Here is a 21,274-nt window from a genome sequence, read left to right as displayed (position 1 = left end):
TCTAGTGCTGGGGAGATAGCTCAGCAGACTAAAGCACCTGCTTAGGCAAGCTCCGGCAAGCACAGGGACCACAGTTCAATTCCAGATGCCACATGCTACACCAAGCCCACCCCCAGGCAGGGCTGAGCCGGCCGAGTCTAGGCTTAGTGGCACACGCATGTAATCCCAGTGCTGGGGAGGCTGAAAGCAGGAGGATCACCACAAGTCTGAGCTCCGTAGTGAGACCCTTTAATGATTAAATACATTTAAAAAAAATCTACTTATTTATTTGGTACAGGGTCTCACTATGCAGCTTGGACTCATAATGATCCTCCTGTCTCAGCCTCCCTAGTGCTGGGATTGCAGGCCTGCACCACCAAATCCAGTTTCAGGGACCAGCCAGTTGTGCCCTGGTTTGTTCCAGGGCTGGCACGGCATGCAGTAGCAGGGATCGAACCCGGATCCTTGGGCTTGCTAGGCAGGCACTTAGACCACTGAACTATTTCCTCAGCCCCAAACTCTTAATGTAGTTTACTAATGAAGTATTTTGCCCTCTGTTTTATCATATCTTCAAAATCAATCTGATACACATTTTATTTTTTGAGACAGAGTCTCACTGTGCAGTTCAGGCTGTCCTTGAACTTATTATGTGACCCGCACTGGCCCAGAGCTAGCAGCAACTGTCCTCCCTCAGCCTCCTGAATACTAGGATTACAAGTGCGCACTGCCAGGGCTGGCCCTGATACATATTTTAACTTACAGCAGAATGCATTTGGGACCAAGTACATTTCAAAAGGCTGAGGATGGAGGATCGCTGTGAGTTGGAGACCAACCTGGGCTACAGTGAGTTCAAGACCAGCCTGAAGTGCATAGTGAGACCCTGTCTTGAAAGAAAGAAAGACTAATAGTAACATATGATATGAGCAGTGACAAATATGTTAGAAACAAAAATATTCTGGGTATTGTTATTTTGTAATATTGTGGATTGACCTCAGTTACAGTCCTCAGCTATTCCCCACTTTTTTTTTTTTTTTTTTTACTTTCTATTAATTACTTATGTATTTTCAGTCTTGTTTTGTAGTTCAGGCTGGCTTTGAACGCACTGTAGCCCAAGCTTGCCTCAAATTTTCACAGATCCTTTTTCTTTTCTTTCTTTTTTCTTTTTCTTTTTTTTTTTTTTTTCGGAACTGGGGATTGAACTCAGATCCTTGCATTTGCCAGTCAAGTGCTTATTCTACTGAGCCATCTCCCTGGCCCCTTTAAAAATTTATTATTATTATTATTATTATTATTATTATTTTTCCGGAACCCGGGATTGAACTCAGACCCTTGTGCTTGCCAGGGAAACACTTATTCCACTGAGCCATCTCCCCGGCCCCCACAGATCCTTTTTCCTCAGCCTGAATACTGGGTTAATAGGCATGTGCCACCACTTGGTTATTTTTATTTTTGAGGCAGGATCTCACTAATTTGCTAAATTCCCCAGCCTGAGGTAGAACTTGCAATCTTTCTGTCTCAGCCTCTGGAGAGCTGGGATTACAGGCATGCAGTACCACACCAGGCTACAAGTCAGTCAGAAACGTCCACCTGCCTTCCGGTCCTAAGGACCCTCTCGAGGTCGCTCAGGCTGGGCGGTGCTCAACACTGGGGTGAGGAGCAGGGCCTCGGCTTCCTCAGGAGCAATGTTTCTGGCCCTTCCGAGGGCGAATCGCTCCCTTCCCGTCCTTGGCCTGAATTCTCTCCTTTTGTAGGCTGCTCAGGTCCGGTATATATCTCCGAAGTTTGGAAAAACCTCTGCTCTCTGTCTTTCTTCTAGCAGGCCAGGGGCAGATCTGTCACTCTGCTCTGGCTTCAGAAGACTATGCAGATCCAGGGATCCTGTTCGTCTCTCTAGGGCCCTATCTCAACAACCATCTGTGCCTTTTCCTTTTTTCTCCAAACGGACCCCCTACACACCACCTATAGCCGTTTAATTGCAAAAGACAGGCGGTTTGTGGCGGACCACAAGGCAGGGATCCCCTTTCATTTACCGGCACTGGAGAGCCCGAGCACGGGGAATGACCCCAGAAGCTACAGCCTATTCTGGGCTTCCTCTTCTCTAAGCCAGGGTAGCCCTGCCAGCGGAGCTGGGGGTGCACGCCTGCCATCCGGCCCTTGGGAGCCCGAGGCAGGAGGGCTGCCCCGAGTTCGAGGACACTACCTAGTGGTTCTAGGTCAACCTGAACTACACAGCGACACCCTGTCACAAACCAAACCAGACACGACCCAGCCAAACCAAATGGCTTTCCTCTTGGTAGTGCTGGGTCAGATTCGGCCCTCCCGTTCTCCCGGGAGTACTGTGGATTTCAGAGAAACTAAGTGACTCGTCCTAGGTGGAACAGCAGCAGCCGGGCAGGCTTCTCGGGCTCCAGCGGGCAGGAGGAGGACGCTGGCGTTCTTCCCTTTGGCTTGCAGGGTTCTAGCCCAACGCGTAGGGCCCCCTGGATGGAGACAGAACACGTCCCCAAATGCAGAGTAGCCAGTGGCTAGGAAGGTCCTGCTCACCCCTCCGCGTAGAGCGCACGTAAGAAGACCAAGTGGGAACTAGGTCCTGATACAGAGCGGCAACACCGGCACCCGCGCGGCTTCTTTAAACACCCAGAAGGAGCTACCCTACAGTCGACGAGGGCGGGGCAGGGCTCAATTCTGGTCACATGATCTGGCCTGAGAGCTCAGGGCCCCCCACCCCACCAGTGGGCGTCCCACACAACGCGTGGTCGACTTTCATTGGCTGGAGGTACGGCCAATAGAAATCGGCCATCTGGGATCTCAGCGTTCTGAGCCACAGCCTAACATGCTGAACCAAGTGGACTCCAGTGGAATAGGACGTTGGCGGTGAAAGACCAATGAGAAGGCTCGAGAGGCGGGTTAAAGGGCCCAATGGTGTTCGGTTGAGAAGCGGGCTGATATAAAATTGCGCAGCCCGCGGCGGCGCCCGTCGGTGCTGCAGAACCGCTGCCAGAGGATCGTTTTAAAGGGCCCGCGCGCCGCCGCCCCCTCGGCCCGCCATGCTGCTACCCGTGCCGCTGCTGCTCGGCCTTCTTGGCCTGGCCGCCGCCGAGCCTGCCGTCTACTTCAAAGAGCAGTTTTTGGACGGAGGTAACGTCTGGCCCCGCCTGGAAGCTGCCTCGGCGATACAGGCACCCCCCCACGCCCCCGTCCAGATATGCCCTGTCCTCTGTAATTAGCGCTCTGAGGGCCAACACCCCGGGCTCTGGGGACGGGGAGCCGCGGGCGACTACTCTTCGGTGTCCCTGGGGACCGCGGAAGCGCAGCGGCCTCCCGCCTGGGAGTTGGCGTTTGCCTGAGGGTTTCAAATCCCCCGGGTGTCAGCGCAGGTGGGGTGAGGGTCGGAGATCTGGTGGTGCTCCCGCGGCTTCTCGGGGCTCCTGGCTCACCTGCTCCTCATCCTAGACGCCTGGACCAACCGCTGGATCGAATCCAAACACAAATCCGATTTCGGCAAATTCGTTCTGAGTTCCGGCAAGTTCTACGGGGATCAGGAGAAGGATAAAGGTAAGACTCAGGGGTGTCCCGATCCTGAAGGCCTTCCTGGCAGAGGGTGGGTGGGGTACTCGTTCCTCAAGAGCAGGAGAGGTGGAGGAAGGAAGTGGGGAGTCGTTAGTGTTCCCGGAGGCCTACTGTCCCTAGGGGTCAGAGCCCAGTGCTGACCACACTCCCGTCCCATCTCAGGCTTGCAGACAAGTCAGGATGCCCGCTTTTACGCCCTGTCGGCCAGATTCGAACCTTTCAGCAACAAGGGCCAGACGCTGGTGGTGCAGTTCACAGTGAAGCATGAACAGAACATCGACTGTGGGGGTGGCTATGTGAAGCTGTTTCCGGATAACCTGGACCAGAAGGACATGCACGGAGACTCGGAATACAACATCATGTTCGGTGAGGGGGGTGTGCAGTTATCCTAACCCTCCCAGTAGTTGCAGGATGCGGCTCTCCTATACTTTTTTTTGAGATGTGGTTTCACTTTGTAGTTCATGCTGGCATTGAACTCCTAGAGATCCCTCTGCCTCAGCCTTCCAAGTGCTGGGATTACAGGTCTACTATCATGCTTGGTCCTAAATATCTTCATAACCTGGGAAGGTCTTGAGACCATAGAACGCTCTAAAGTCATAGTTCCTGTTGAGAACGTGTAATAGAAATTGCTGGCATTATGGTGAAGATGTAAACTGTATCAATGGACCTAGATGTTTGCTGATTTTACGCAGGTGAATAGTGAATTCTAGTAGGCAGGTTTTTTTGTTTTGTTTTTCTTCAAATTGAGACTACCTGTAAAGACAGAATCAGAATCTGAGGCTCATCTTTAACCTTACAGATTGGAGTTTAAAAGTTTTAGGTTCTTAGGCAGGTAAGGTCTCTCAGCAGTTGGGCAGTCTTGACTCTTCATGGAATCTGCTTTCCACCCAGGCCCAGACATCTGTGGTCCTGGCACTAAGAAGGTTCATGTCATCTTCAACTACAATGGCAAGAATGTGCTGATCAACAAAGACATCCGGTGCAAGGTATGCCTGAGAAGGGCGTCTTTAGGTGGCTCTTAGAGGTAGCCCAGAGGGTAGCCTGGTGGGTGGGGCCACTCACTTGCCACCCTGTTCAGGATGATGAATTCACACACCTGTACACGCTGATTGTGCGGCCTGATAACACCTATGAAGTGAAGATTGACAACAGTCAAGTGGAGTCAGGCTCCTTGGAGGATGATTGGGACTTCCTGCCACCAAAGAAGATAAAGGATCCTGATGCTGCCAAGCCAGATGACTGGGATGAACGTGCTAAGATTGACGACCCCACAGACTCCAAGCCTGAGGTTGGTGCTTGGGCAGGGGCTCTCTCTGCCACCTTGGGGGAGAGTATGGAGCACTGCCAGGCCCCTCTCATCCTCTTTGCACCCTAGGACTGGGATAAACCTGAACACATCCCAGATCCTGATGCCAAGAAACCTGAGGACTGGGATGAAGAGATGGATGGAGAATGGGAACCACCAGTGATTCAGAACCCTGAGTACAAGGTGAGTCTGGGGACTGGATTGATCCCCAGCACCCCAAAACAGAAACTATATGAGCTTGGGGTCTGAGCAGGGGCTGGGTCTCACAGTGGGAAATGCACCACCTTTACTTCATTCTTTGACTCCTTGGCAGGGTGAGTGGAAGCCAAGGCAGATCGATAACCCAGATTACAAGGGCACCTGGATCCACCCAGAAATCGACAACCCCGAATACTCCCCGGATGCAAACATTTATGCTTACGATAACTTTGCCGTGCTGGGCCTAGATCTCTGGCAGGTGAGATGTGGGGAAGGATCTGGAGGGGAGTCATCAGGTGGTCTGACCACCCAAGGTAGGAGACAGGCGTAGGGCTTACCCCAGGCAGGTCTGACCCCGCCTTGGTACATTTTCTTTTTTTTTTTTTTAATTTTTCCTTTTTTTTTTTTTTTTTTTTATGGTCAGCTCAGCCCACCCCAGGGGCGGGGCTGGCATGGCATGTGGTGCTGGGGATGGAACCGAGGTCCCTGCATACTTGCCTAAGCTTGCCTAAGCAGGCCTTTAGACCACTGAGCTATCTCGCCAGCCCTGATTACATTTCCTGAGGCAGTCTTGTCTGTCATAAGGTGCCTCAGAGCACATTCTCTTCAAGGGTCTCCTTATTAAGTGTTGGGTTCTTTATCTTTTTTTTTTTTTTGGTGGAACCGGGGATTGAACTCAGGCTCTTGTGCTTGACAGGGAAGCACTTATTCCACTGAGCCATCTCCCCAGCCCCCCTTTTTTGTTTTTTGAGAAGTTCTCACCATGTTGTCCAGGATAGCCTTGAGCTCAACAAGATCATTTTGCCTCAGCCTCCCTTATACTGACAGGCCTGTGTCATCATGCCCCTGCCATATGTGGTTCTTGAAGTGCTTATGCAAGTCAGCTCATTTGACTACAGTTGGCTTCAACAGGAACCTGGTGGGAGCTGGGGTGTAGCTCAGTGGTGGATGTTTGTTCCCTTGGCGATCCTGGGATACTCAGGATAGCAAAATAAATTGCACTGGACTGAACTTCTGCGAAGGAAGTACTTTTTTAGCCAAGGTTTCTGGCACACACCTCAGTGTCTGGAAAATACCTGAATAAGGGAGCAAGTCCCCATTTTACAGGTGAGGACGCTGAAGTAAAGAGTAGTTGTCTAAAGCATGAAAGACAGGAGGTGGCTGGAGCCAAGGCGTGTCTTGAGCTGTAACAGCATATCTCCACTGCCCCCAGAGACCAGCAGTGAGCAGTATGTGGTGGTCACAAGAACACAGGCGGTGCCTTGTCCAAAGCTAGCACTATGGGTTATGGCCTCTGACTACCCCTCCTCTCCAATCACCCCCAGGTCAAATCTGGTACCATCTTTGACAACTTTCTCATCACCAATGATGAGGCATATGCAGAAGAGTTTGGGAACGAGACATGGGGTGTCACAAAGGTGAGGTGGGGTCCATAGCAGGGGGTGGGGTGGCAGGGCTGCAGTCAAGAGTCGGGTTCTGATCTGGGTAGCTCTGCTTGCAGGCTGCAGAGAAGAAGATGAAGGACAAACAGGATGAGGAGCAGAGACTTAAGGAAGAGGAAGAAGACAAGAAGCGCAAGGAAGAGGAGGAATCGGAAGACAAGGATGATGAGGAGGACAAAGATGAGGATGAAGAGGACGAGGAGGACAAGGAAGAAGAGGAGGAGGAAGATGCCACTGGCCAGGCCAAGGATGAGCTGTAGAGGCCACGACACCCCTCCAGGGCTGGACTGAGGCCTGTGCGCCCTGCTGCAGAGCTGGCTGCGCCAAATAATGTCTCTATGAGACTCGAACTTTTTTTTCCAGGCGGGTTCAGATTTGGGGTGGATTTTGATTTGTGTCCCCCGCCTTTTTTTTTTTTTTTTTTAAACAGTTCTGTCTCTGAATCTCCTTCAGCCCTCAGTCTCCTCTTGCCTTTTCTCTTTTAACCAACCTCTTTCTCCTTTCCAGAATCCCTTAGTTACCCTGAGGGCAAGGGTGTGGAGGAGAAGCCCTAGGCTTGAGATTCCATCTGCTCTCCTTCCTGGAGCCCAGAGAGGGGCAGCAGAAAGGGGTGGCTTCTTCAGCCCCCCAGCACTGAGGAAAAATGGGGCACTCCCCATCCCTTTTTCTCCCCTGCCTCTTGACTGGGCCATTTCTGGGTGGGGCAGCGGATTCCAGTTTGGCTCACAGTGAGAATGTAAGAACTACAAACAAAATTTCTATTAAATTAAGTTTTGTGTCTCCCCGCTTTGTCGTCCTGTGAGGGGTAGACGTCACAGAGCCAAAGGTGGCCAGGGGGCAGATCTGCAGGAAGTCCCTCTTCCTGGCTGCAGAAAGGAGGACCTGGTACTCCTTAAGAGAGCAGTGGTACTATGGCCCCCAAACTAGTAGAATGACTTGTGATTCCTACCCACCATCTAGGCATGAGTCTGCTGATCCCTTGTTATTTTACACTGCATGTACTCCACAGCCAGCAGTCCTGATCTACTAAGGAGCAAGTCTATAGGGTAATTGTGACATTAACATACCAGCAGTGGCTGTTTCTTTTACAAGGGGCTGAGCTCAGCATGATGTGTACCCTGACCCTGGACCCATGGTCTTTAGGCAAAATTGGAATTTGGGAGGCAAGGGCTGGGGTGTTGAGTCCCTGGTTTCATCCCTAGTTCTGCAAGAGAAAGGTTGTGGTAAGGGAGGTGGGTGAACCAACAGGTACGGTGGCCTCTGGTGTAAGAAGGAACCTGATCAAATGTGCAAAAAAGCAGGCACTAGAGGGGGCAAGGGGTGAGGAGTCCGTCTTGGTCAGTGCCTGGGAGGGGCTGGAGGCCTCTAGTGGTTTGTTCAGGACTTGGGGATGTCCTTAGTCCCTAGTCATCCTACTTCCAGTAGTTTGTGTACTAAGTGGGGGACCAACCTCTCACCTCTATCCAGGTGCCTGAAGCACTCTGCAACTGCCCACTCAGTCTACTCCCCCCCCCCCCCAACCAGGGATTGAACTCAGGCCCTTGTGCTTGCCAGGGAAGCATTTATTCCACTGAGCCATTTCCCTGGTCCCTACTCAGTCTACTCTTGATGCCTGCTCCCTGGGGTCCTCTTCCTACCCTAGTCCCTCAAGCCTGGTTTGGTGGATTCAGGGAAGGTTCGTGGAGAGAATTCTGTACTCTATAGGTTGGACTGGGCTGGGGATGTAGCTCGGCACAGCATCTGCCTGGCAAGAGCAAAGTACTGCATTCAATTACTAGTGTAAAAAAAGTCAATATAGGTTGGGCTTAAGCCACATTTTCCTTAAATTCCGTACTTCATTAGGCAGTGGAATAAACTGGCGGGAGCAGCAGAAGTGGGAAGTCAAGAACAGAAACTGAAGAGTCATACCAAAAATCCAGATCCCCATCTACATGTGTGAACCAAACTATTAAATAGCCTGTGGTTTGGCTTGCAAACTCCCTGTCTCCTTCCACATTCCAAATGTTTAGTTTTTCTGTTGGGACTCCATAATGCAGCTCAGGGTGACCTTTAAACTCTGATCTGCCTCAGCTACCTGAGTGCTGTGATTACAAATGTATACCACCATACCCAGCATTTTTAAAATTTAAGAGGAGAATATTTATTGGGGGAAAGAAAGGGGCTGGGGAGATGGCTCAGTAGAATAAGCACTTCCCTGGCAAGCACAAAGGCCTGAGTTCAATCCCTGGTTCCACAAAAAAAAAAAAAAAAAAAGCTCCTGTCCATGCCCAGCATTTTAGTAATTTTCAGGGTTTAAGCTAAAATAGTAAAGCAGAATAAAACTCATTTGGAAGATAACCCACGAACAAAGATTTTCCAAGAGGTGCAAATATCCATTGCAAGTTAATGAAAAACCACTCAATGTCATCCAACATTTGAGGGTGACAGTGGGGACATCAGAGCCATTTTGCAGCCATATGACATCACCGCTAGCGGCCATGACGTCATTCTGGAGCAACCTGAAGAGAGCGCACCGAAGATGGGCCGCTTCTACAACGCTGCACACAAGTCAATCTGCGCATGCCTGGCCAAAGGAGCCTTGAGCGCATGCCCACGAGGGCTGGGGGTCACGTGGGCTGGCAGTCGGCGCGCGCGCGCGCCACTTGACCCGGAAACACTTGGCTTGCGGCGCGGCTGGGCGCTAAGATGGCGGCGGCGTGAGTTGCATGTTGTCTGAACATCCAGGGGCCGCCGCGTTGCTCGGGCCCCGCCATGGCCGTCACCATCACGCTCAAAACTCTGCAGCAGCAGACGTTCAAGATCCGCATGGAGCCTGACGAGACGGTGCGGGCCGGGCCCGAGCCCGGGGGCGGGAGCGACGGGTATCGGGGGTGGGTTGGGGGCGGGGAGGCCGGGATCCCACGGGAGGGGCGCGGAGGACGGCGCGGTTGGGTCCTGCCCACTCCCCCCACCGGCGCGGCTCCGGGACCCCTACCACGTGAGCCCTGGCCTGGTCCTCCAGATATCTCGTACGCTGCTCGCGGACTGCCTCGGGCGAGTCCCACCCCGGGCGCCTGGCCTGCCGGCTCGGGTGTCAGCGCCTCGCAGGGCGCGGCGCCGCTGTCCGCGCGCCCTCCTGTGCTGCGCGGGCGTCCCCGGAGGCCGGCGACTGCCAGTCTGGTAGTGATGACCCAGGATTCCGAACTGTGACAACTATTCTGATAATAAATGGTCTGTGATCGTAGTTTCGGTGGCTCATGTCTGTCGGCCGTTTATTTTTGCCTGTGCGTTCGGCACTTTCTGTGCCACTGTCCCAAAAGACACTGACTTCCACGCTCCAGGACAGGCCAGCGCTGCACGCTGACCGCGCTTCCAGCCCGCGCCCATTTTTTGTAGAAAAGGAAACATTTCTTTTTTTGATCAGTTTATTTGACTTTCGGCACGTTAATCACTGTGTGTCTCGTTTTCTCGTAGCAAGTCTAGTGTTTATATTAATGCTGATATTACGACACTTACAAGGTGTGGTACAGCTGAGGTTAGTGGTACACATCTTCAGCCCAGCTACTCGGTAGGCTAAGGCAAGAGGGTCAAAAGTTCAAGACCAACCTGAATAACATAAGATCTCTCAAAAGAAGTCGGGAGTGTAACTCTGGTAGAATGACCTTGAGTTCAAGCCCCAGTTTCTCAAAAAGCACAATACCATAATCAATAGCATTAACAGTATGCATTGTTCACCCTTTTTAAGTACCCAGTACTCTTTATTGTCCCAGGTCAGCATCATAAATGAGAGACCTCCTATCTGCCCCTTTAATCTTTTTGCTTGTTTTTTGAGACAGGGTTTCCCTATATAATCGAGGCTGGCTTTCAATGCGTGGTCTTCCTCCTGCCTCAGCCTCCCAAGTGCTGGGATTACAGGTGTGCGCCACTATTCCTGGCTTATTCAGTTTTTTGGTTTTGGTTTCGGTTTCTTTTCTGTTTTATTTCAGTATAGTTTATGCCATTTAGAAACATGTTTGTTATTCTTTTCAAATTAGCTACTTCACATGAGCAGGAACTTATTTTTGTTCCACGGTGGGAATTTTGCATAAAATGGCTTTAGTGCCTAAACTAGCACCTGGGATGTAATAGGTGTTCGGTAAATACCATAGATTGGGCAGTGGTTGCAGGAGCCTCTCTTCCAAGAGGCTTACAAAATCTCTCTAAGCCAGAAGGGAAGAGAGACTTGGGGTTCACAGAGGCTCTCTGGGCTCCTCCAGGTAAAGGTATTGAAGGAGAAGATCGAAGCGGAGAAGGGCCGTGATGCTTTCCCAGTGGCTGGACAGAAGCTCATCTATGCTGGCAAGATCCTGAGCGATGATGTCCCCATCAGGGACTATCGTATTGATGAGAAGAACTTCGTGGTTGTCATGGTGACCAAGGTGGGTGATTAGTGGGGGAGCTGGCAAAGAGCCTGCATGCCCAAGAGAGATTAGCCAAACACAGGGCAGGGCCACATTAGGGCAGGATGTTGGGGCTTGATAGTGCTGACGCTGGCCCCCTTTTTTCTTTCTGTCACAGGCCAAAGCTGGCCAGGGTACCCTAGCACCTCCAGAGGTCTCACCCACTGCTGCTGTCCCAGAGCCCTCCACACCCTTCCAGCTGACCCCTGCCTCAAGCATGTCCCATCCATCACCTGCCACCAGAGAAGAAAAGAGTCCATCGGAAGAGTCAGCACCTACAACATCACCAGAATCTGTGTCAGGGTAAGGCAGGAGCAGCAGTTCTCCTGGGGCCCTGTCTTCCCTGTACCTTACGTGCCTACCTATGTAGTCCCTCATACTTGGGGGGAGGGTAGGCCACCAGAAGCCACGGTCCAATTTCTCTCTCTTGAATTTGCAGCTCTGTTCCCTCTTCAGGTAGCAGTGGGCGAGAGGAGGATGCAGCCTCCACACTAGGTGGGTGGGTGTTCTCTGCGGTAGAGGTGACTGGGCACCTGGCATCATCTGGGCCTTATCTGGGCATGGGAGGGTATGGGTGCTGCCTGCCCTGTTTTTGGTGACGCAGATTCTGGTGCTCCCTTCATAGTGACTGGCTCTGAGTATGAGACAATGCTGACAGAGATCATGTCCATGGGCTATGATCGGGAGCGTGTCGTGGCTGCCTTGAGAGCCAGCTACAACAACCCACACCGGGCTGTGGAGTATCTGCTCACGGTGAGGTGGGGCTACTATCTCTCAGAGCGGTGCATCATGGAGGCAGCTGCCAAGGGCCCTGGGAGGGGGCTGCTGTCACTCAAGGCTTCCCTTGGGAAGCGGGCAAGAGTGGTGGGTGGCCCCTGGTTGGCAAGGCAGCTGGAGGGAGGTCTGTATGGGAGAACTAAAGAGGATTTCTGACAGGGAATTCCGGGAAGCCCTGAGCCTGAACACAGTTCCGTCCAGGAGAGCCCCACGACTGAGCAACCAGCCACAGAAGCAGGTGGGTGGGCAAGGTATCGTGCCCACAGGGCATCTCCTGGGGCCAGGCCCTGGGTCCCTATGTGGTTTCTGATTGCACCCCTTCCTGCTGCCAGCAGGAGAAAACCCCCTGGAGTTCCTTCGGGACCAGCCCCAGTTCCAGAACATGAGGCAGGTGATCCAGCAGAACCCAGCCCTGCTGCCCGCGCTGCTCCAGCAGCTGGGCCAGGAGAATCCTCAGCTGTTGCAGGTGCGGCCCAGGCAGGGGGAGTGGGGCAGGTGCCTGTGGTTAAGGGGCTACTGTAAATGTGGATGGCAGGGTGAAAGGGAAATAGTCTTCTGGGCTCTTTGCTGGTGGAATGAGCATATGGGCCAAGCAGCATAGCAGGTCCCTCTGGGTCCTCTAAGCTGCCTCAGGACCTGCCAGCTTCTGCTCTCCCTTCTTAATCCCTTCTGCAGCCTCCTCTCTTGTTTTTCAGAGGGTTTTTTTGTTTGGTTTTTTAATATATTTGGTACAGGGTTTTGCTACGCTGCAAACAGTCCTGTTTTCAGCCTCCCCAGTGCTGGGGTTACATGTGCCACCATGCTTGGTCTTGGGTGGCCAGCTCAGCATGCCCAGGGGGCAGGGCTGGCACCGCATGAGGTGCTGGGGATCAAACCACAGTCCTTGCACTTGCCTAAACAGGTGCTTAGTCCACTGAGTTATCTCACCAGCCCTTTTTCAGGTATTTCTGAGATAAGGTCTCCTTGGATAGTCCAGGCTGGCCCTGAACTCCCTTCTTAACCCAGGCTGGGCATTAAACTTAAGATCTTCCTGCCTCAGCTTACTGAATACTGGACTTAGAGACTTGCGCCATTAGGACCAGGTCACAGCTGTTTTTCATCTGGACTCAGTCCTCCTGGGGCCTTCAGTCTGTGGTGACCTGAAGCCTGGTAGCCAGCCCAGACTTCTGCATGCTGCTCTCCCATGGCTGACTTAACATCTACAAGTGACAGTTTCTAGACTTCTGAGACAGGACAGACCCTCTCCATGCTCACTTCTGCTAGGGCCCTCTCTGTCTTCCACGTGGCCCAGCCCTGCCCTCATGGCTGCCACTTCTAATTCCCACTGGCACCCTTATTGCCCCTTGAAGGCCTTTAATTCCACTGCCACCTGGTCCTTTGTCCACTAGACATCAGATTCAGAGGGACCACTTTATTGTATTGAGAAACAAATAGCAATGAGATAGTTTCCAAAACACATTAGTAGGACAGTTAAAATAATACATTGCCTATTGTCTTCATAGTAGTTATTCATAGTATAAGATGCAGATATATCTTGTCTAAACACTATTAATATAGCACTTCTTTTTTTAATGTGGAAATTGGCAGATGTGTAAAGAGTACAGTTGCTCCAGCATCTCCAGACTCCCTGTACTCAGATGAGTGACTTTGGAAGGGACACACAGGTGCAGCTCAGTGGTGAGCACTTGCCCAGCTTGCCAAGGCCCTGGCTTCCACCCCCAGCACCAGAACATTCCCAGGATGGGCTCCATGGTGCAGGCCCACAAACGTAGCACTGAGGAGGCTGAGTAATTTCCACATGCTTGAGGCCAGCCGGAGCAATGTAGTTTAAGCTGCCTTCGAACTACACAGTGAGACCCTGCCTCAAAAACAGGACTTCCCAGATCTTGGCTATTATAGCTTCCTTTCCTCATGATAGCCTGCCCTGCTTTCCAGGGTATACTTTCATCTTGCTTTTTTCTCTTTAGCCCAAGTTTGCTCTGCAGAGTCAGTTTTTCTCCCTCTACTTTTATTTTTTCAAATAAACTTTGCCGGTGCTAAAAAAATAATTCACAAATTCTCAGATCTCATCATCCCTGTTGAACTGTCACTGCTATGGCTTCTTATTACATTGGAAGAAACTGCTGGCCCCCAGTTTTCCTCTCATTCACCTCCCGCCGCCCTGCCCATCTGAGGCTGAGACTTGCTGTGTGACCCACCCTCGAGCCTTTGTACCTCCTGCTTATGCTGCGTGCATTCTATAGACCACAGGCCCCAGCCACATTGGATGCAGTGATTTTTCTAGCTGCAGCTGTGCTGTTGTCTGCTCCCTGTATTTGTCTACTAGCATCCCTGGAGCATCAGCCTCACCAGGACAGGGCTGGTTCCCCACCCTTTGTTGCTTTCAGTGTCCACTGACTGAAAAAGCAAGGTGTGTTGGAGTCTAGGGAGGGGGACCGAGGCCAGGCCTCCGCAACCCTCCTCTCCTACAGCAAATTAGCCGGCACCAGGAGCAGTTTATCCAGATGTTGAATGAACCCCCTGGGGAGCTGGCGGACATCTCCGATGCGGAGGGGGAGGTGGGCGCCATAGGTGAGGACGCCCCACAGATGAACTACATCCAGGTGACACCGCAGGAGAAGGAGGCTATCGAGAGGGTAAGCAGCCAAGGGTCTGGCTGGGGCTGGGGCCGGGGCCGGGGCTACCCTGCCTGGAGGCCCTCACCCAGTTCCTCATGCTCACAGTGCATCTCCCTGCAGTTGAAGGCCTTGGGCTTCCCCGAGAGCCTGGTGATCCAGGCCTACTTCGCATGTGAAAAGAACGAGAACCTGGCTGCCAACTTCCTCCTGAGTCAGAACTTTGATGACGAGTGACACTGGGAAGCCAGGCCGCCCACTGCCCCCACCTTGCCCTATTCCACAAAAGTTTTATAAAAGAAAAAAATATATATATTCATCTTTATTTAAGAAGTGAAAAAAGTCAAAAACCTTTTAAAAAAAAATAATAACCCAGCTCCCCACCTTCTTCAAGTAGCCCCCATTCCTTCCTGGTCCAGAGGACCCAGACCAGACAGCTGTCCCCATCCTCCCTGCCCAGCCTGCTCAGAGTCGCTGGCAGGGCCAAGAGGCGACAGATGGGCTCCTCTTGGCCTCTGTCCCAGCTCCCTTAACCAGATGGAGAGGCGGCTGTTCATTCCCCACCCCACTGTCCTCCAAGATGAGGGGAAGCTGGAGCCCCAAACTTTGATCCTCCATCAGAGTGGCCAGATTCTTTCCATCTGGGGCAACTTGCAAGGCCCCCTCCCTAATACGGCCTTTCTTGGCCTCCAGCGGGCCAAGTGTGACATCAGCTCTAGAGGCCATAGCTGTCCCTGTCTCAGAACAGAACCGTGTCTCTGATAAAGGTTTTAAAGTGAATAAAGTTTTAAAAATGAGCCCTAATGGTTCGTGCCATGCCGGCTTGCCTGGGCCTGGGGAAGTAGGGCTCTGGAGGTGGAGGAATGGGGTAGGGGTTCCTGCCCTAGTCAGCATGGGACGGAGCACTTCTCCCAGCCCCCCATCACCATCACCATAGTCTGCCTGGCTGCGCCTCCCCCTGGTAATTGGCTAATTACTGGAGATTAATGTTGGTAAACAGAAGCCTTCTTCTCTGCTGCCATCTGCTCCTCTATTATCTGCCCAGCACATCCCTTCCTCCCCTGAAGCCCCAGTTAGTCGGCATGGTATGGCCCAGGGTCCCTGTTCAAACACAGCCGCTGGCTGGGAAGCCCCTCCAGCCCCAGGTGTTGGGGAAGGAGCCAGGGGACCTGGGGAGGCACCTGGAGAAAGGATGAAGAGTCCTGTGGGGAGGGGGCTGCTGGGCAGCTGGTTTTATTGGGAAAGGACAAAGCTCAGGAGCTGGCTGCCTCAGAGGCTGCTGCGTTCTGGGCTGCGCTGGTGGCCATGGCAGCAGCCCGGGCCTCTTTCTTCTGCCTCTGTTTTTCCTCCTTGAGGCGCTTGCGCTGCTGCTTCTCCAGGTCCTGCAGCAGCTCCTGGAAGCGTGTGCTCCGCGGGTCCACGTGGTAGCCCAGGCGTTCCTGGGCCTCTGCCTGTAGGCGAGCCCTGCGTTCCTTGTCTGCCTGTACCTTCTCCCAGCGCTCTCGCTGCTGCTGCCGCCAGTTCTCAATCATCTGCGGCATCTTGGCCATGCGCTCAGCAATGAGCTGCTCCCTGTGAGGAGGGATGGTAGACAGACCTGGGATGCCCTGGAATGCCACCCATCCACCTAAAACCTGCCCCAGGCCCCGTGACCGAAGACCCATTGCCACTGACTAGCAGGAAAAGTATTTGACCAAGGCAAAAAAAAAAAAAAAAAAAATGCTCTGCTGTAATCCCAGTGCAGGACGAGGTCAGCCTGATAAGTAACTGAGCTGTTCCCTGAGCCAACCAGAGCTACTATTCTGGAATAACTCATTCCTCGAGCCAGGCTTCACAGATCAGCTACTGTACATTCTACAGACAACAAAGGACATTGTAGTTCTGGCCCACATCTAGGCACAGAAATGAAGGCACGGAACAAGACTGGAAGTCAGACATAGTGGCACACACCTATGACCCAGCACTTAGGCTGAGACAGAGGCAGGAGGATCACTGCAAGATTGAGGCCAGTCTGGGATACATAGCTGGACCTTATCTCTAAAACAAAAATAAGCCAGGTTGGCCACTTCCCCAAAGCCTTTAGTTTGTAGTACCAATCACAGCCAAATTTTTTTTTTTTTTTTGCTGAACCGGGGATTGAACTCAGGCCTTTGTACTTGCCAGGGAAGCACTTATTCCACTGAGCTATCTCCCTGGCCCCAACAGTTACATTTTAAGAATTAGAAAGGGAGAGGCCAGGGAGATGGCTCAGTCAAATAAGCACTTCCCTGGCAAGCGCAAGGATCTGAGTTCAATCCCCGGTTCTGCAAAAAAAAAAAAAAGGAAACATGATTAAGGCACCATTCAAGGGTCACTGGGCAAAGCTGTTCACAGTCACTCTGGACATCTGGCCACACAGCCTGTCTCCCCACCCTTAAGCTGAGTCTGCTGGCCTGGATGTAGGTCGGTGCAGCATCTGCCTACTGTGTGTGAGCCAGTTACATCTTTAGGCTAAAAGGTGATCCCTGCTGTTCTCAAGGCTGCCAGGGGACAAGGTTAAACACTTGATCTCCTTTACCTTTAAGAAGATGTCCCTGGTCCTGCCTCCACTCTTCTTCGGTTTTTGTTTTGATCTCTAATTGCAGGTCCAATCACGTTCCTCACTGTCCATTCATCCAAGTCACAGTGACACTGATGGCTGTTACTTTTTTTGTGGGACTGGGGATTGAACTCAGGCCCTTGCACTTATTCTACTAAGCCATCTCCCCAGCCCCTCTGGCTTTTTAAGAAATTTATTTATTTGTGTGTGTGGCCAGCTCAGCCCACCAGGGGGCGGGGCGCGCTGGCATATGATGCTGGGGGATTGAACCGCGGTCCCTGTGCTTTGCTAAGCTTGCTCTAAGTAGGTGCTTTAGACCACTGAGCCATCTCACCAGCCCCTGGCCAGGTCCTGAACACTGTTTAACGTCAGGATCTCTGCATGCCCATCCCTGAGAAGCTTCCATGATGTCACCTTATCCAAAGATCTAGTTAAGTATCATCCCTTTACGGAGCCCTAAAACATTCTCTGGTATGCTCTTCAGTCAGGGGTTGGTTTGTTTTGGGGCAAGGTCTCAGTATATAGCTCAGGCTAGGCTCGAACTCGAGAGTACTGGGATGACAGGCTTGTGCCACCAAGCCTGGTTACCCAATTTTCTGGTTTTAATGTCCTGTCGTTTGAGACTTATCTTGCCTGTTTTGTTCCCTGCTGTGTCCTTGTGGCCTGGGACAGGGGGCACCTGTGGCAGGGCTTTCCAACTGTAGACATCGCGCCGGTGTGAGATGCACTACCGCGGGTTTCCCGGGATGGCGAGTTCCCCGGGGGTGCGCAGGTGGCTGAGCTAGCTGTGCTAGGCCCGCCCTCAGACTTAACCGCACACACACCTTTCTCGATGCTTTTGCTCCTTCGCCAACTCTTTTGCCCGCAGCGACTCCTGCATGGTCGCCAGGCTCGGGTGCCATTCTCGCTCCTCTGCCTCTAGTTCGCGGAGCTGCTCCGTCGTCGGCCACAACAAGCTGGGGGCTACCTTGGAGGCAGTGCCGTGCCGCGCGAACTGCTTGGCGGCATAGCGCGGACCTAGCTGCCAGCGTGGGGTCAGTGGGTCCTTGGAGTCCGGCCACCAGGGGCCCGGTGATCGGCGTGGAGGTGGCGGCGCTCGGTAACCGCGCGAGCATGGGCTCAGAGCCGCAGACAGCCCCAGCAAGCCGCGAGCCCGCTGCACGGACGCCGCCATCTTGGCTTCGGGGTCCTCGCTGGCGGCTGAGTTGTCTGCGGCGCTGCCTGAGCACAAATGCGAGGCAGGGTCAGGGCATCCTGCGCGTGATTTAATGGGGGTGGGGAGCGGTGTGTGTGTTACCTCGATTACAGCAGCGCGTTCTGCTCAAGTAGTTGTTTATTAAAATAGTGTAGCATTTAGTGTTTTAAACATACCGAATCTTAATTATTTTTTTGCCATACTGAGTTAGAAACCAAGAGTTTTACACAAGTTTTGCAAGCGCTCTACCACTGAGCTAGTCCCAGCCCTGAACTTTGTCATTAATCTTAAGGGGACTTCCTACATATTGCTTTATATTTAAATATTTACAATTTAGATTTATTTATTTATTTAATTTATTTTTTTTTAAGTGGATTAATCAGTTTCTATTTTTTAAGATAATTTCACACAATGTCACTTCTGGGCCAGTGATGAAATTATACTTGCCACCCACAGGCTATTCCAAAGCAAGCTGTTGTGTTTTTTTGGGATGCTGGGGATTGAACTCAGGGCTTCCTGCATACTAAGCACATACATTAGCACTGAGCCACCCTCAGCCCCATACAGACACTGAACTGTACAAGAAGTTTGGAGTTAACTAGCAACAAGTCTGAAAATTTGGTTACGTATATAGGTACAAAGCTGGTTCATCAAATCCCTGTTCTGACCCTCAACCCAATGCATTTCAACTAAGGCATCATCCACTTCCTTCTTGACATTTATCAAACACTTAAATAGGTACTGTGCACCTCCTCCTTGGAGATGCTTCCCCTTGTCAGCCTCGGGGCTGCTGAACTGCTCAGATGCCTCTCGGTCCTGGGCGCCATTGCTAGAGCCCTTACAACTTTCTATAACCTCTGTCCCTCCCTTTCCCTCACTCATTTCATCCTCCAGGGGTTCTGGGGCTTCCTCCTGGGACAATGACTCCTGGCTTGGGCAGTGGCCCCCAACAGTGGCAGACTCGTCTTCCTGTGGAGCAGGGCCACACAGGGTACTCTCCTGGGGGGCCAGGGCCACATCTTGGCTACTGCCCGACTCTTTGGGGGTGGCCTTCTTCTCCTCCAAGGCCTGGATGACATCCTCAGGAGCTCGAGGCACCTCTCTCAGCTGTCTCACTCATTCTCTTTTCTTCCTCCTTAAGTGAATCCAGAAGTTTTCTATGGCTGTCAGGAAAAGGCTAACTTCCTCTTTTCCACAGGGAACTCGTTTATGCTGGACCTTCAGATCCGTGAGAATTTTTTCTATCCATGTTGTCACGCCCACAATGCCTTCCGCTGTCTCAGAGCCCAAAAATGATGCTTTGAGAGATAACTCTTTCATCACAGACTCCAGCACTACAAACGTAATGGGCTTCCTTGGCTTCTCTAATTTTCTTCGTTTACTTGGTGGTGATGGTACTGTGACATTATCATAAAAACTCCAAGCTAAGGCCCATCTCATGGTCCGACCTTGACAGAACTCGGTAAAGGTGACTTTAGGAACCCCTTGGATGCGAAGCTCTTCCTTCAGAGGAGCCAGGCTGCACTTCTTTCCTAGCATGCAGCTGTACCACCTTAATCTTTTTTTAAGTTGTAAACTGTCGTGGATGATCCTTTTAACAAACTCTAATTCACCACCTTCTGCCATGATTTCTGTGATACCTCCTGTATTTACAGAACTAGGTGGAGGTCTTCGAGAATTTCTAGAGTTTACTCCCTTTGCTTCCAATTGGTTGGCAAAAAAAGGAGGGTTGCACATGCAAAAGTCATAGATTATTTCAGATTCTTCTTTAAGAGCATCCATTAGGAGTGTCTTCTGTGGTACTTTTACCACTTTTATGAGATCAGATAAGTTATTTTGTTCCACATTTTTCTTAGCATAGTTGAAACACATATCATCCACTTCTGTTGCAAGAAAATACCAGCCATTTAAGGTTGCTCCAAGTAAGGGATAGATGCAAGATGCCCCAGTACCTATATCAATTCCTCTTTGAAGTGGAGTTTTGTCAGCATCCTGGTGACCAATGAGATCTTCTACCCAATGGATATAGTTGAGTCTCAAAGGAACTGTGGGAATTAGTCTCTCCAATGGAATATCAATAGAAAGTCCAAAGTCTTCCCTTAAGAGAGTACAAGTCAAAGCTCTGACTGCTTCAGGGTCTTTAAAATTGAGACTCACTCTTCCATTCAGATTTATTTGAACATGTTGCTTAAAGTCTGGATATTTGGATGCCAAATACGCAAAGTCAGGAGGTTTGTCCTTGTATCTATTTCTTGCATGCATTGACTTACTCAGAGCCATCTCCTAGGCGGATGCTTTTGCCTGATGACACGTCTGGCGTGGGCCTGTGCAGTCTCAAATTTTTACGCCACCCGCAGCGCAAAGTTCCTAGACATGCCTACAATTTAGATTTAGAAGGGTTAAATTTTTAACAATTATTATTCTTTTTTTTTCTGGAACCAGGGATTGAACTCAGGGCCTTGTGCTTGCCAGGCAAATGCCTATTCTACTGAGCTATCTCCCCTGCCCCACTTAAATGTTATTGAAAGCAGTAATTTATTTAACCTTTCAAATAATCAATTCTTCCACTCATTGATTCTTTTTTTTTTTTTTTTTTTTTTTTTGCAGAACTGGGGATTGAACTCAGGCCCTTGCACTTGCCAGAGAAGTGCTGATTCCACTGAGCCATCTCCCAGGATTCATTGATTCTTTATATTGTTTTCTTAGTCTCCAATCCGTTGATTTCTGCTCTGATTTTTTTGTCCTGTTCTGATATTTATCATTTCTTCCCTCATAGGGGTTTTTTACTTATCCTGCTATTTTTGTTCTAGAAGCTTGAGGTTCACCATTAATTTGTTCACTTACAATTGCTCTGTTTTCTTAACATGGGTATTCACTGTTATAAATTTCCCTCTTAGTGCCGGGGAGATGGCTCAGTGGAATAAGCGCTTCCCTGGCAAGTGCAAGGGCCTGAGTTCAACCGGGGGGTTCCGCCAAAAAAAGAAAAAAGAAAAGTTTGCAAAAAAAAAAAAAATTTCCCTCTTAGAACTACATTCAGGGCTGGTGTGATGGCTCAGTGGTCTAAAGCACCTACTTAAAACAAACTAAGCTAAGCAAAGCACAGGGACCTCGGTTCAATCCCCCAGCACCACATGCCAGCCAGCCTCGCCCCCTGATGGGCTGAGCTGGCCACACACACACACACACACACACACAC

The 21,274-nt window shown here is 51.2% G+C and overlaps 3 protein-coding genes and 1 pseudogene across 7 annotated transcripts; 2 read left to right on the top strand and 2 right to left on the bottom strand.

The window, feature by feature from the left end:
* Positions 1 to 2,942: 2,942 nt before the first annotated feature.
* Positions 2,943 to 7,277, top strand: Calr (calreticulin). The gene is made up of 9 exons (XM_004635550.2): positions 2,943 to 3,117; positions 3,433 to 3,534; positions 3,712 to 3,915; positions 4,441 to 4,535; positions 4,628 to 4,837; positions 4,925 to 5,038; positions 5,169 to 5,312; positions 6,379 to 6,471; positions 6,555 to 7,277. Exons 1-9 carry the CDS (start codon positions 3,027 to 3,029, stop codon positions 6,753 to 6,755), a joined length of 1,254 nt encoding a protein of 417 aa, XP_004635607.1. The 5' UTR covers positions 2,943 to 3,026; the 3' UTR covers positions 6,756 to 7,277.
* Positions 7,278 to 9,138: 1,861 nt separating this feature from the next.
* Rad23a (RAD23 homolog A, nucleotide excision repair protein) lies at positions 9,139 to 15,102 on the top strand. Of its 5 annotated transcripts, none has more exons than XM_004635548.2 (9): positions 9,139 to 9,318; positions 10,731 to 10,892; positions 11,032 to 11,216; positions 11,353 to 11,408; positions 11,539 to 11,666; positions 11,850 to 11,928; positions 12,026 to 12,156; positions 14,162 to 14,326; positions 14,429 to 15,102. In XM_004635548.2, the coding sequence occupies exons 1-9, from the start codon at positions 9,247 to 9,249 to the stop codon at positions 14,540 to 14,542; spliced, it is 1,092 nt and encodes a 363-aa protein (XP_004635605.1). In that variant the 5' UTR covers positions 9,139 to 9,246; the 3' UTR covers positions 14,543 to 15,102. The 5 variants fall into 5 exon arrangements, with proteins under 5 accessions (XP_004635605.1, XP_023575911.1, XP_004635604.1 ...); XM_023720143.1 differs by having other exon boundaries at positions 14,414 to 15,102; XM_004635547.2 differs by having other exon boundaries at positions 12,023 to 12,156.
* A 102-nt stretch (positions 15,103 to 15,204) lies between these two features.
* Gadd45gip1 (GADD45G interacting protein 1) lies at positions 15,205 to 18,082 on the bottom strand. Its single transcript, XM_004635546.2, has 2 exons — positions 17,708 to 18,082; positions 15,205 to 15,877 (listed from the first exon to the last, which is right to left on the bottom strand). The coding sequence occupies exons 1-2, from the start codon at positions 18,055 to 18,057 to the stop codon at positions 15,559 to 15,561; spliced, it is 669 nt and encodes a 222-aa protein (XP_004635603.1). The 5' UTR covers positions 18,058 to 18,082; the 3' UTR covers positions 15,205 to 15,558.
* A 390-nt stretch (positions 18,083 to 18,472) lies between these two features.
* LOC101574265 lies at positions 18,473 to 20,449 on the bottom strand (annotated as a pseudogene).
* Positions 20,450 to 21,274: the final 825 nt, after the last annotated feature.

The sequence above is a fragment of the Octodon degus genome, unplaced genomic scaffold (genome assembly GCF_000260255.1).
Source record: "Octodon degus isolate 3935 unplaced genomic scaffold, OctDeg1.0 scaffold00073, whole genome shotgun sequence".
NCBI classification, from domain to species: domain Eukaryota; kingdom Metazoa; phylum Chordata; class Mammalia; order Rodentia; family Octodontidae; genus Octodon; species Octodon degus.
This window is presented reverse-complemented; position numbering and strand designations above follow the sequence as displayed.